Raw genomic sequence first — 15,418 nt, forward strand, 5'->3', positions numbered from 1 at the left:
AAATTTTTTCAATTTTTAGCCATTTAAGGAAAGTAAGGAGCACTAGGTGAAAATTCCAACAACAAAATAATTGCTAAATATATGGTGTTTCTTTCTTAAAGTAACACAAAATCCTTCAGTTCTATGAATTGACAATCCTAATTTTGCCCGCCGAAAAATACTCAATGGTTTTGTACCGTGCCTCATAAAAATTTGCACCAATCACAAATTCCACATACATATAATATATACTGCAGAGTCTAGGGTGCGCGTTATATAAACTGGAGCATTATAGTCACAATTATATGGTAAATGCATATCAAAAGATCACTTGGATTAAACACAGAACTGTAAGGTATATGGAAAGGTCATTTGATGAACTTTACTCCATTGGTTTTGTGCAACCATCTTGCAAAAATCTTTGCCTCAGTAGCGTAAGATCTAAAAATAGATCATGTATAAAATATTCAATAGACCACATGACTTCATCCACCATTTTGAAAATCCATTTTGCAAAATTTTCTTGTCCTTCAATTTTGTCAATCAACAAACATTGACCTTGAACTTTGACCCCTGTCATATTGTCTGAAGAGTAAATCACAAAGTTAAAAACATGTACAACAATGTTTGGTTACCTAGCAGACAGCATCACCATCCATCGTCGCTCGGACTTTCTCTAGTTTATAGCGTAATTTACTTCTTCTGGCAAATTCGTCATCCTCTAATGAATCTTTTAACTGAAAGATAAAAAAGGTTGATTTCAGTGTGATTTAATCCAATGAATCCATTTCCATGACAACAAACATTACTGCTCATTGCTGTCAGCCCCTCTGACCTCCATCACTGACAGGGGAAAACCAGGTTGAAAAATCTGAAGGTATTAACTTGACCTATGCCGCGATTGAACCATGAACCTTCAGGTTAGCAAGCAAGCATCTAACTAATTGAGCCACCGCACTCAACTTAAAGCTACCATGGTTCCAGATGAAGACCAATATAAGAAAAAGGATAAGACCTTACCTCTGGATAGTATTTATTGACGTATTTATATAACTCGTATAAAGCAGCATTCGTGTTAAATTCTTGATTATGTAACTGGAAAAAAAAATTCATAATCAAAATTTACAAAAAATATCATAAATATTTTAATGATAAAAGAAATATTTGACCACCACTCAGGCTCAAAGATAAAATATAACTGCTCCCTGTCGCACACAGGGCCTCAGTTTATTGTCCCATTTCAAGAAAGGAAGCCCTCTAGCTAGGGGTTGTAAAGAGAGTAATATATCTAACCCTAGATTCCTCTGTTAACATGGCCGTCATATCTTGATCACTGATCGCTGGCATCATTTTTATATCTTGATAATATCTACAACAAAAATAATCAGAAAATATCAACTTTTTTATGAAATATCATATCAAGTATGGTAACTTCAATTCAAAATAAGACACATTTTCATATCTATGCCTAATAGATTTTGATTGAGTGAAGTAACCCACAGAAAATATAGGAAACTAAATACCACTTGAGATTACCCAATACAGACTTCATCTTCATTCCAAAAATCTTCAGAGACTTACCTATCCACCCATTGTTTGTATTTTGGAATGTCTTTGGCGTAAAGTAATTTACTAGAAGGGGAATCCTTTCCCAACACATGTTCATGCACTGAACAACTGTCCATAAAAGTTTGTGCCACAACAGAAAGACATGAGTCTACTATATTAGATTTATAAATATCAAACACAAAGTTAGGATTCTTCATCACGTTCACCCAAAACCTCAACGGTAAACTGAAATAGAAAAATATTGATCAAATGAAATGGAATGGAAAATGAAATGAAATATGAGTAAATGAGCATGTGTATTTGAAATGAAACAGAAAGAAAATATTGTTCATGTGAAATGAAATAAATATCAATCATATGAAATGAAATAGACAGAATATTGCTCATATGAAATGAAATGGAAAAAAAAATTCCCATGTGAAATCATACATGGGCAACCTGTAGCACACGGGTCTTTATTGTCCCACGACTAGATGATTTTTCCATGTCAGGCGTTAGGGAGCATTACTTAGAAGCCACGGAATTTATAAATTGCTTACCTATTTGATTTCCAGGTATGTACAGTTTCATTATCTTGTATATTATGTAATAAGGCTTGATCATCCAGGAAATCAAACATATATTTGATGGCGAGGGGTAGTACGTTACTTCTGTTAGCCGTACTAAATATTCTCTCGAATAAATCATCTACAAACGACTGTAACGTTCCCTGAAATTCACAAATAAAATGAAATGAAATGGAGTTTTACACCAGATTGTTCAGTATCACATTTGATTTTAGCAGTGTGCTTTGCTTGACATTGACATATGCCTTTTCTTTTCTTTTTTGATTTTCCATTTGTAAAAGATTCTGCACAGCCTGAAGCACACTGGGCCTTGGTATTGTCCCATAACTAGACACTGTTTCCATGTCAACCCCTTTGGAGTTTTACTCCGTATTTCTCTAATGAAATAAATTTCAAAAGGTCTACTGCATATTGTGAGCAAATACATGCATTGTGATAGGAAGGAAATTTTGCCATGACTTCCAACTGTTCTGACTGTTAAGCAACATTGTTCAGTGTGCTATGAGGGAAATTGCTATGAGGCAATAGCATATCTTTGGGTTTCAAAAGATTATACACAGATTGTAGCATGCAAAGACCAATGTTTCTGGTTCCATTCATATACTAATTTTTTCATTGTCAGTCTCTTGGTTATGCAGCACCTTGGATCCCCAATTAGAAGCAACTGTTACCTTGGTGACCAATAAACGTGGAAGATAAATTTCAGCCACCATTTTACTACCTCTATCACCCTCTTTCTGGACATCAGAATCGTGTTGACGGACCTAAAATATGAATAATTATTTAAAATATTGTGAAAAGTTCCACATAATGGAAAAAAATGGTTCATTCACTCAAGAATTTGACCAATCAAAAGGATTGTAAAAAGGTCTTCTAAAATTTTATGTGTATCAGGAACACTGATAGCATCGATTTCCACTATTCCAATTTTCATTCAGATGTCTGGATATTGCAATTGTTTTAACTTTGATTTGTAAATTCCACTCACCAGATGATATGACTTGACGCTATCTACGTCTATGTTGATAGAATTAGGTGACGTTGTTCGGTTCAACGAGGGACTGCGGTTATAGAAAGACATGTTATCTGAAATTTAAAAAAATTTATAGAGTTTTTCAATAATTACTTAGTTTTATAATTACTTTAGTGTTATAAATAATTACTTAGTTTTATGAATTACCAGATTATACAGGGCTTCTGTTGTATAGTTATTACACCAGGTAAATCGACTGATCACATAGTATCAAACCAAGTGTTGAACTGATGAACATATACTCATATTGACCAAGTTCGAGAATCCAAATAATTACTTTTAGTGTTACAAATAATTACTTAGTTTTAAGAATTACCAGATTTTACAGGGATTCTGTTGTATAGTTATGACAACTTTTATCCACTGATGAATATATACTCAAATTGACCTAGTTTAAGAATCTAAATTTATATATTTTCTAAGAGGAAGTGTTCCTTTAAAGTATTTTGTTCACTCACCATATTTAAGAGATTTTTCTGAAATAATACTACTGTTATAAGTGATGGTATTTTTAGCTTCTAGAGCCACGTAGGCACCATCAGGGACCTGTAAAATATTGTCAAGGTATAGGCATTACGAAACATTAAAAATTTGCATTCTCTTTAGGGATCTGGTCATCTAAAAATCTGATAGAGCTTTATTTGGGCTCAAATAACAAAATCTGAAAGTTAATACCTTGCCAGATTTCTAGTTCAATATTGACATATTTACATGCAGTTTCAACTCAACTCAGGTCATCAGTAATAACTGTCAGTACAAAATGACTAATTAATACTATACTTCCCTGTACTTTTGCAGTGTGCAATGAGGAAACTTTAGCCATTATGGTGAAATACCCCTTCTTTCCTTTTGATTTAAAATGTCAAGGGATTGTTAACAAGTCCTAGCTTTACTTCCAGAAGTTATAAAAAATCATAAATAAAACTATGATATAGTAGGGAAACTTTGCAGTCTATTTATTTCCAACTGTCTAAGAATTTTTAACGTGTACAGCCTGTAGCACACAAGACCAAAAAATAAAACAAAAGTAGAGTTACTTACCTTATAATGTGCCAGACTGTTCAACCTTCGGCAATCGCTATCCATCTTGGATGTGGCGTCTTCATCATGTAGAACCAAGCGATGTGTATCTTTATGTGAAGGGAGATAACTCTGAACTTTCTCGTTTGGTGGACACAGCCATTCTGGTTTATGGTCAAATAAAACTGTTTGAAAACATGAAATAAAACCCCGAGTTAAAAAACAGCCCCGCTCTGCAGTGTTGATCGAGCGAAATATAATAGACATGCTCTGTTATAAGATTATAGGATAACGCTAATTCATACCCAGTTAATACATGATTCATCTTCACAATCTCTGTCAAATACCTTGACATCATTAAGCACTTAAATTGTATCACTGCAGTTTGTAAATGTAGCTATCTTATTACAGGAAATCATCATGTTTACATTTCTTCTGTTGTTGGCTCTGATTGGCTGTTATTTACAAGCGTACAATCCAATCAAATCGCAGCATCCCGTGATATAAGAAAGTGCCTGATGGTGTCAAGGTATTAGACATTCGTAATAGCTTAAAATTGGAAGATGTAATAATGATGTTTTTAGCTTTGAGCATGCCCCTAGCATTATAGATAAGCTTACATAATGATTACTTGGCAATCTCATTAAGCTTAGGCATTACATATAACATACAGGTAATTTTATCAGACAAAAGCTTAAAGTTATGATAAAGTTATGAAACATGCTAAATTGGCATTCTATATATAAATATGTTAGCATTCTGTTTAAGCTGCGATGAGATTTCAAGCATGTTTCAGCTCAGTAAGCTCTCTGTTAAGAAACAAGCACAATGAATAAAGCTTAATAGTAGCCTACATATTTTGAGTTTTGGTCTGGTCAAGAAATATCAAATTCCTTATTCTAAGCAGTAGTAACAAGGCAGGACTTGATATTTGGAATGAAGTTTTAGTAATATATGTTAGTTGTTATTATTCTAGGATACTATCCCATAATGCATCTTAATATCATCATACTAAGCATTAGTTTTACCCTTTAAAGGAATATGTCGGCGAAATATTTGCTTTAAACAGCTGATAGAGCTCAATTTTGACTAGCTTCGTCACTTTTCATAATGAAATCCTACAGCTTAATTTGTTTTGCTATTTCCTTTTCTTTGAATTGATAATAGACAAACTTTAAGTCTGATTTTCATTACGATAAGTGACACAGTTAGCTTGAATTGAATTGAATTCTGACAACTCTAAAGCAAACTTAGATGACAATATCTCTTTAACCAGTCATCTCAAAATGGTGACAATTCTTCAAAAATATGACTGAGTTAGGGTCCACCAAATACATAGTAAATTACGTGCAAAACTCTACTCATGCATGGTGAAAAATGAAACAAAAAATGAAATATAAGTCTAAAAGGAACTACAAATCTAATGAAATGTTTCAGAACTATAAATTTCTGTGTTTTGGAATACCAGAGTAAATGGCTGGTGTATCTCTCTTTCAGGAAACCTTATTCTGGATTGTCAACTTGGAATCCTGTTTTTGGAATTCACATAGCTAGATTATTCTGGTATATTATATTCCCTTTCAGAGTTTCCACATAGTTAATGTTTTGGTTTTGGGTGTGTCAACAATGTCTTTTAAAGAGTCCACATTGCAAAAAGCGTAATTGCCATTATTCTCGCTTTCCAATCCAAATGAAACTTTGATCTTAAGCAACAAATAAGCTAAAATCATAGGAACTCGTGATTATTTTGGGAGGTCAAGGGAGATTTTTGCCAGATTTTTTTGCCAAATGGAATACCTGACTGAAAACACAGAAATTGATAGGTGTTACTGAAGCATTTCAAAATGAAAAACTGCAAAACATTAACATTAAAAAAAGCATAAAAGAAAGGAAAAAAGAAATTCAACACTGCAGATACCCAAACCTCCAAAAATATTCCAAATTTCGTTGAAAATTAATAACATCTTTTTAATTTCAATCTAATAACAACTCCCCCCAAAAATTTTAAACATTTCAGTAATATTTTAATGGAAATTCAACCAATGGAAATTCAATCAATGGAAATTCAACCAATGGAAATTCTTATACAATTTCTTTAAAATCAAAACAAACAAAACATAACAAAATTAAATTAAAAAAAAACTAAATATTAAAATGTGTTAACTAAAAACAAAACTAACCTAAGTTCTTTAAATAAACTGAAAAAACATTTACTACGTTTAAAAAACAACGAAAAAAAAAAAAATCATGATTGCGAAGAATGGCTACGAAAAATGATGCCACAAAAAGCAAAACATAGGAACTAGGATGATATTTGAAATGAATTCTGGGTAAATGTGACTAAAAAATATAAAACAGACGTAAGCTACATCGATCAAAATGTCATTTGTAAATAATCGACTACAAAAATCACTCTCGATATTTAAAGATGAAGTCAAATTATACAGTCTTGGAAGTACATTTGTGGCAGAGTTCGATCATTTCTTGAGGAGTGTCAAATCTCAAAAACCCTAAATGTTCAAGTGAACTCTTCTATACATGCATACTCTACATGATATTAAACAAGTACTGCATTATAGTAATTGGGTAAATGCATGTGCAGAAAAGTCCATTAAAAAAATGAGGGGTGTCAAATAGTGGACACACTATTTCCAGTCTTCCTATGTATAATTTGACCTCATCTCAAATTTAATTTTAAACAACCTACCTAAATCAAGATTTTCCTTCAATGGTCGACTGCTGAATGGAGCATTTTTATAAATGGCGTCTAGAATCTTCTCCTTGACTTGAGAAATGGTGTCACAGTCTAAAACTTTGACTGGATGAGTTTGTTGAGGAAAACTGTCAACATCTACCACATGTACCATCTTAAATATAATGAATGGATAGATTAGTGAATGAATGAATGAATGAATGAATAAATGGATGTACAAATGAATTAATGAATAAATGTACAAATAAATGAAAGAAGAATGGATGAATGTAAAAATCAATGAATGAATGAATGAATGGTGAATAAATAAATGAATGATGGATGAATGTATAATAGAATGAATAAATGAATTTGCGAATGAATGAATGAATGAATTTGTGATGGACAAATAGAGGATTTCCAAGATGAATGAAAGAGAAACGTGTGAAAAGATGAATAATAGAATAAATGAATAAATAATTGTTCAAAAAATCAAATCACAAAAATTTAAAAAACCGGCTTGCAACCCAGTGTTCAATAATGTTGTTAGTTTTCTATCGTAGTGTCCTGTTTCACAGTGTGTACCCAAAACGAGCCAATAAAACAAGACAAGATACTGACCATAACTTTATATTGAATCTGCTGTCGAATCAGCTTGTCTTCTGATAGAGAGTATCGAGCCTCACTGGTTATAGCGTCTACTGGTCCTTTAGATACTTGTTGTTTTATAGCCTGGTACAGCATAAATAATGGTTCACCTGCACATTCCTACAATAGAAACAATAATATTCATAACTAAAGCTAGAAACACCCCTATGTTAGGAAATGAACTATTCTAACTATGCATAACACTGTATCATATTGATATAAAGTATGCATGTGTGGAAGAGTCCATTCGAGATTTGAGGGGTGTGTAATAAATTTATCAAAAAAACAATTTTAGTTTTGAAAGAGTTGCAGAGTTAACAAATACCAATAAAGATTATAAGCTATGTGGACTCTCTGAAAGGGATATCTATGGCACAAAAAAGAGGTAGATTGGCAATACCAACAACTATTGTATTCCTACAAACCTTCATGAATCTGTATAATAAGAAAGTGAACCAGTTGGTCAACATTTTCTCAGCTACAGACTCATTTCTAGAAAATAAATAAAACAAGTTGCAGATACATTAAACAATTCGCATCGGAAAAAAAAGTTTAATGTCTCAATGGCAAGAAATTTGCAAGAAGAAACATCAAATCAAAAGAATTCTACGATAAAAAAAATAGTCGATATCCTAATTTTTTTTCATGATAATTTAGAGGCTTTTCATTTAAATATCTATTTAACGCATCAGTCCATAATACTATGGCTAGCTGACTGGGGAGTGAAAAACTGATTTCACTATATAACGAAAGAAAGATCCACTGTTAATAGACATTGTTAAATACAATCTTTACCTTCGTAATAATAATTTGGGATGATTTTTCTGTCCTTCTACTGATTTCTCTATCAAATCAGCTAACAGAGTTTTTAATATACTGAAAAAAGAACAGTAAAATTTGAAGTCAGCGAAAAATTCTGTTGTGGAAAAACAATGGGAAATATATAGGAAACTTGGGCTTCAAACTCTTCAGCTAAATCAGTAAACTCACTGAACTTCCAATGGATGGAAAAAAGGAAACAAGACAACCATATGCACCTTGACAAATTGACAAAAGAAGAAAACAAATCATCTCCATTTAGCTCTCATTTTTAAACTAGTCCTGATGAGGATTCTATATCAGAAACATGTACTAACACCATTTATTGTAATAAATTTAGAAAAATGAAAAAAAAAACCGACTTACTCTGTAGCATATTCCATTTTTGTCTGTAAAGCAACAGATATCAGAGAAGCCACATTGACTCGATCTTTCAACTGAAAGTTACGGTTGGATTCTAACGTTCGGATAAAAATTAATAAAAATGTTTTATTGCTGATGAGTTGGAAGAACAGTTGTAAGCCTCGTTCAATATCTTCTTTATTATGACGGATGTCAACCTGCAGATAAGAAAACAGAAACACATCTCAATGTAGAATTCAAAAAGGTATGTTAAAGCATTGAAATCTAGGATATGTTAAAAAAAATGGTGTTGGTGGGTTCTAATCTAGGTTAGCATGTTAAAGTCTAGTGATTTTAAAAAGGTCATATCTTCCTCAGTATTTCAATTGACCCAGCTGTAAATGGGTATGGATAATCCAGGAAAGATCAATGCCAAGAGGTTTGGCCAAGAACCAGCACATAGAAAGGATGCCTGTGAATCTAAGTTGATATTCTTGAAAATAATGGTTCTCTCTTACCTGTAATTCTCGAACAACAACATGGTCTTCTTGTCCAGGAAATAAAACTTTCATACAGAATGTACGATAATCCCAGAAAGGAATGGAGATCTGTCCTACATGATCACTGGTTAATTCTGTCATATCAGTCTGTAGCTCGGCAAAAGCTAAAATAAGGTGAAAAGGAGTTTTACACCCTTGTCTTAGCGCGTTATTACAGAAAGCATGTAGTGAGCAGTGGCCCCTACGGCCCTGAAAGCAAGTTTTTCGGGCAAAAATATCATAACTAGGTTAGAAATTCAGGCAATTTCAGATATTTTTACGCTTGGACTTAAAACTGGCCCAGCCACTGGTAGTGAGTACAAATAAAGACAACATCATTCTGGTCTGGTTAAGATCCAGCTGGTAGACAACATCCTTAAAAACTTGAAATTGCTATCCTTATAAAATCATTATCAAGAAGATTTGTCCAGCTGGTAAGAGGACCTCATGAACCTAAGTTGCTTTCATGGGAAATCAATACCAAGAGGTTTGACCAAGGACCAGTTTGTGGAAAACATCTTCTTGTACCTCAGTCCTCCTTTTTTTCTCAATCTATAAAGACATTCAAAATCCATAAATCTCATTAAAATATCAAAAACTTTTAAACGCTGCTCACCTTCTTTGCATTCATTGGCTACCCGACTTTCTAAACTGTCCATCTGTATCCTCATTTTCTTCATCATATCGTCACTGCGTTGAGATTTGACCAGGTACGCGATACAGAATATTATCACAAATACAACCAAGATGGCCGCACCAACACTGATACCAATAATAGCAGGTAATGAGAGTCCGTCTGGTTCTTCATACTGAAGTAATCCAATACTACTGGAAAAATTGGCACCGACAAATACCTGAAAATATATCATGAAAAAATTAGACTCAAACAAGAAATTATCAATCGAAATGCAAGAAAAAAAAAATTCAATGGCCTACTCTTCTACTAATTGATTAAGAAGGATATTAATGTCTAGCAGTTAGCAATGGGGAAAATTATTACAAATTGCTTGATTTTATTGCTCTTTTTTTTTACAATTAAGGAAACTTTAACAAGACCAATCTTTTGCACACAAGATCATTTTGGTATTAGGTGTTTAATAAGAAGATACTCTACTACAGAAGTACTGGCCAAGGTCACAAGAGGAGAACAATAATAATAAAAGGTCCTAGACTAATTTTTGGTAAAAAATGAAACCAAAGCCTACCACAACTTCTGGGTGTTCTTTTCCATTTAAAGATGGCGGCTCAGTTTTAGGCGGGGTGCATGTCAACTGTGTCTCAGCAACCGATGTAACATTACAGAATTCTCGACCAATCTGTACCTTCCATTCTGACTTCTGCACAGCCACGTTTAAATTATGACCCTAAAAGTAAGATTAACAAATATTTCAATTCTATTTACTTGTAGATCAAGATCAAAATGGCCGTTTAATCTAGAAAAAGTCACAAGTAAGCTGTCAGTTGAACAAATGGTGGTTGTGGGTCTGATGGCTTTGAATAAGTCATCTTTCCCCATTATTCCAATCAATCAAGCTGTAAACAGGTAAGGTTAATCCAGGAAAGAGCAATACTAAGAGGTTTGGACACAGATGAGCTGATAGACAAGAATCCTTGATGCTATTTACTGTTGGTCACTAAAGTCTTTATCCACCAAATGAAAAGAAAGTTAATATCAGTTCAAGGCCCTACGACATTGGCACCAAATCACCACCATGTATCTATGGAAACCAGAACTCACATTAATGGTTAAATACTGGTTTTTGGTTTGATGTGATTCCATGCCATTAGGAAATTCTTTGAGAATAGGATTAGGAAAAACTTTAAAAGATCCGTAATCGATGAAATTCTCTGTCAGGTTGTATAGTTCCTTGACGCCATCCATTTTAAAACCATAGGATATTTCTTCATAAGGTTCATCAAAACTCTGTAGTTTAGGTGACAGGCAAACCATTTTCGTACTGGATCTAACTTCACATGACTGAAAATATAACCAAAATGGAGTTTTATATCCTATTGTTCTGTATCTTATTGAACTAATGTAATGAAATGAAGTTTTATATCCTATTGTTCAATATCTTATTGAACTAATGAAATGAAATAGAGTTTTATATCGTACTGTTCTGTATCTTATTGGACTAATGAAATGAAATAGAGTTTTATATCCTACTGTTCTGTATCTTATTGGACTAATGAATTGAAATAAAGTTTTATATCCTACTGTTCTGTATCTTATTGGACTAATGAAATGAAATGGAGTTTTATATCCTACTGTTCTGTATCTTATTGGACTAATGAAATGAAATAGAGTTTTATATCCTACTGTTCTGTATCTTATTGAACTAATGAAATGAAATGGAGTTTTATATCCTACTGTTCTGTATCTTATTGGACTAATGAAATGAAATGAAGTTTTATATCCTACTGTTCTGTATCTTATTGAACTAATGAAATGAAATGGAGTTTTATATCCTATTGTTCTGTATCTTATTGAACTAATGAAATGAAATGAAGTTTTATAACCTACTGTTCTGTATCTTATTGGACTAATGAATTGAAATAGAGTTTGTCGTTGTTTGTCATTGTACTATTGGACTGATGAACATTTTGTTCCGATATGTGGTTTCTACATTCTTCTTTTCTGCATTTTCAATCAAGCCATGCTGTGAGCTATAAGGGAAATTTGTGTGCAGCCTACAGTAGGGCCATTTAGCCTGCACCTTTCACATTTAGCCGGATATAGCTTTATCAAGGCTGGAAATCTAGCAACTCTCGACTTACCCCTTCAATGGGATTTTCATCATCAGGAAAGATCATGGTTGGTTTTAAAACACTGTCAAAGTTTTCCCCGTAAATCGTGATGGTCAATCCACCTCTGAAGATAAAAAAGGATAATTATATGAAATCCATGATCTTTTACTTTTAACCCTTCCGAAGGTTCCTCGCAGTATATATTCAATTCCAATTCAAAATCCTTATGATGTCATTTTCCGTGATGGTTGTGGGCTCTTAACTCTGTAAGCATGTGAAAATTTAGTGACCTTGAATATGTCATCTTTCCTCATTAATCTGTACAGTATGCTACACATGAGTACAGTTAATCAGGACAAGATCAACGCTAAGAGGTTTGGTCAAGGATCAGCTGGTAGACAGGATCCTCCTGAACCGTTTTAAAAAACGGTTTGGAAGGGCATTGAATTTTCAATACTTACTCTCTGACAGATTTTTTAGGGTCTATCGCGTTAATGGTCGGGTCAGCGACATATTTATAATCGATATCCGTGGTAGTTTCCACCAACTGGTTGTCTATAGTCACACTGACCCTGGATAATTGTTCTACCATTTCATTTGTAGCCTCTGTCGTCGTACAGGCCAGCTCTTTATCACTTTTTCTGAAATTAAAATGAAAGAAGGAAAAATGAAATTATTTTATACATTCATGCAGTGGAGTATTATTTTTCTCGTATAAAAGAGGTATTTTTTTTGGTTAAAGTTACCTGTCAGATTCGAAGCTATTTGAATAGAGTGAATTTCACCTATTTATTGATAGGAGATAAGGGGGTGACAATTGATTCATTAAACAGTCCGTCTAAAAGTTCTAAAAGACGGAGCACTACATACCTTTCAATATCAATACATTGTAAAGTACCAATAGTTATAATGGCTTTAGATCCAGCGTCCATATTATCACCACTCAACGTTACCCGGGTACCACCAGACAGTGGACCTTTACTCGGGTAGATGTTGGATATTAATGGATCCTGAAAAAATCCAAATAATAAAGCATTTAAAGCTAAGCTAAGCAGTAATAGTGTTCTAAGCTCACTGTCATGTTCATGAATGGCCAGAATTATCTGCATTTGAATGTTAAAATGACGACTCGTCTTTTCTTGAGACTCTGCGATACATAAAAAGACATTTAAAGAAAAAAAGAAACGAAATTTCTAGTTTAGAGATATTTTTCAAGGAATTTCATACATTTCTAGTACTTCTGAACACTATTTACATATATTCAAGACTCAAATCAATCACCAATAAATGGCGCACTTGTCTGTTTAATGTATTGATACAGTACTTACCACATATTTAAAGAAATGAAGTCCACTAGTTTTATACTGATTTCTAACGTTGATATAAACTTGGACTCTGGTTTCACTGTTAAAACTAGGAGTCTCACACACCAACCTGAAAATAGCAGGAACGTACTGATTCTTCAAGATTCTTATAAAATACAAATTTGAAGTGCAGTTTGAAATTCAAAAAGCTTTCCACATAAATTGCACTTGATATGACATATTTTTTGTTTTGTTTTTTCACTAAAGAGATTGTACAGAGGGTTTCTGCATTCAAACCACATTTTACAATAACCAAATGTCTGTATATATTTTGTGAGTCCTACAATTTCACTATAAAATGAAATGAATGGTGTTTTATATCCTGATCTTTTGCACCTTTTTGGGCAAGTGAAGATGGGTTCAGGACTGGTGCCATGGCTATATACAGTATATTATATAACATGCAGTGTATGTTTGTGTGTGTGTCTTTTCTACTAAAATCATACTAATGACTAAGTAATTTTCACATAATCAATAGACTTATCTATTGCTCTCACCTAGGCCAATGCTTTCATTGAGACTCGTCTCAATACACCCTAACACCAAGCAGTGTGCAATGAGGGAAATTTTTCATATAGATATAAATTTTATGTATCCAACAGTCTAACTTACTCTTTAGGAGCCTTAAAGTCAATGATTTTACAGATCTGGTTACCGATTTCCACCGTGATGTCTTTTTTATTTTGTCCCATGTCTTGACCGGTGATTGTGAGATGTGTACCTCCAGATAGAGGACCAGATTCAGGTGATATCTAAAGTAGGAAACATAATGGGTAAAGCAAGAGTAAATTCATGATCATATCACATATGGCTGGAAAAAGTTGGAAAATCATCTACCTGTCACCCCTTCTATCTTTAATGAACTCTTCCACACATGCAGGATTAGGATTTGGACCTTGAAATGGGACAGATTTGTGTCCCCCATTAAAGAATTTAAATCTTTATACTTTCATGTAAATTAATAACTAACAGTCAACAAAATAACTCGTTTCATACCTTGATAATTTTAGGATTCGGACAAATGGAAGTTTTAGCGGGAAGCCAGCGATTATTTTTGTCGTTACACCATTTCTGCGTGCTACATCTGTTATCACACCAGCCACATAGATACTGTTCATCTAGAGCTAGACATTCACCACACGACTTGGCCATAATCTCACATTTATACATCATTACTGTAAACAAAATGAAATGAATGGAGTTTTACGTCCTACTTTTCTGCACCATGTTGGTTAATGAAGACGGGCAACACCATGCATGGTGCAATGAGGGATATTTTTCCAGGACAGCGGCATTAGCCTGCTCTTTTTCGATTTCCAACTGTCGAGGGATCTTTAACGTGTACAGCCTGTAGCACATGAAGCCTCGGTTTATTATCATTACCGTAAACAGACGTGTTAAAATTTTTATAATAGGCTCACGTAAACGGAACTTCAATTTTTGCTTTCTCTGCATCTGTGTGAAGGTAGTCAAAGTCAAAGTGAGTTATCTACCTTGTATGTTAGAAGGATTATCCAGTGGTTTATCTGTATCCCATAATATTTCAAAAGGAACATTTTGAGACTTGATATCAGGTATATAATCAAACTGTAATAAAACAATACATTCAGAATTAATTGGAGTTTTACATCCTACTTTTCAGCACCTTGAAAAGGTGTGAGAAGGGGCAATGCCAATGCATATGAGGAAATTTTTCCAGGACCTTACTCGTTTAGGAATCTTTAACTTGCACAACCCAAATCACACTTGTCCTGGGTTTAGATAATGTCCCTTCCAAACAAATAGACGCTTTTTCCATGTCAGTCCCCCCCACCTGCATCACTGACAGGAGGAAAAGAACTGTTATTGACTGAAAACTCACCAAGACCTCTCCACAAGTGATATCTGTACTGTCAGCGTGCTGGACCACCTGGGCTGAAACTGTGTAGCCATCTTTAATGTTGAAAAAACACTTGATTCCATTCAACGTTTGGAAATCCTGTAATAAAAAAACCTTTTACATGGTGGTATAGATTTTGTGGCTGTGCTCCGTCCTTAGGGTGGGCTGGGCACATCAAAATTGTCAGAAATGAGTTCTCTTGGCCTTTAATTCTTCAAAT

General features: G+C 33.7%; 1 protein-coding gene across 1 annotated transcript in view; it reads right to left on the reverse strand.

Moving 5' to 3' along the window:
• Positions 1–614: 614 nt before the first annotated feature.
• The window catches only part of LOTGIDRAFT_168803 (hypothetical protein), a gene marked incomplete at both ends in the record, with an annotated part of 41,498 nt that continues 26,694 nt past the window's right edge, over positions 615–15,418 (reverse strand). Inside the window, 26 exons of the mRNA XM_009066717.1 lie at positions 615–716; positions 1,000–1,074; positions 1,273–1,348; positions 1,561–1,773; positions 2,088–2,257; positions 2,786–2,878; positions 3,103–3,200; positions 3,606–3,693; positions 4,189–4,352; positions 6,875–7,034; positions 7,481–7,627; positions 7,933–7,999; positions 8,303–8,383; positions 8,693–8,886; positions 9,187–9,332; positions 9,824–10,061; positions 10,413–10,571; positions 10,946–11,185; positions 11,986–12,079; positions 12,417–12,596; positions 12,826–12,965; positions 13,284–13,389; positions 13,932–14,071; positions 14,316–14,494; positions 14,813–14,906; positions 15,181–15,297. Coding sequence (XP_009064965.1) covers positions 615–716; positions 1,000–1,074; positions 1,273–1,348; positions 1,561–1,773; positions 2,088–2,257; positions 2,786–2,878; positions 3,103–3,200; positions 3,606–3,693; positions 4,189–4,352; positions 6,875–7,034; positions 7,481–7,627; positions 7,933–7,999; positions 8,303–8,383; positions 8,693–8,886; positions 9,187–9,332; positions 9,824–10,061; positions 10,413–10,571; positions 10,946–11,185; positions 11,986–12,079; positions 12,417–12,596; positions 12,826–12,965; positions 13,284–13,389; positions 13,932–14,071; positions 14,316–14,494; positions 14,813–14,906; positions 15,181–15,297 — 3,561 coding nt within the window. The remainder of the gene's footprint in view (positions 717–999; positions 1,075–1,272; positions 1,349–1,560; positions 1,774–2,087; positions 2,258–2,785; positions 2,879–3,102; positions 3,201–3,605; positions 3,694–4,188; positions 4,353–6,874; positions 7,035–7,480; positions 7,628–7,932; positions 8,000–8,302; positions 8,384–8,692; positions 8,887–9,186; positions 9,333–9,823; positions 10,062–10,412; positions 10,572–10,945; positions 11,186–11,985; positions 12,080–12,416; positions 12,597–12,825; positions 12,966–13,283; positions 13,390–13,931; positions 14,072–14,315; positions 14,495–14,812; positions 14,907–15,180; positions 15,298–15,418) is intronic.

This window comes from Lottia gigantea, assembly GCF_000327385.1.
Source record: "Lottia gigantea unplaced genomic scaffold LOTGIsca_79, whole genome shotgun sequence".
In the NCBI taxonomy this organism is placed as follows: Eukaryota; Metazoa; Mollusca; class Gastropoda; family Lottiidae; genus Lottia; species Lottia gigantea.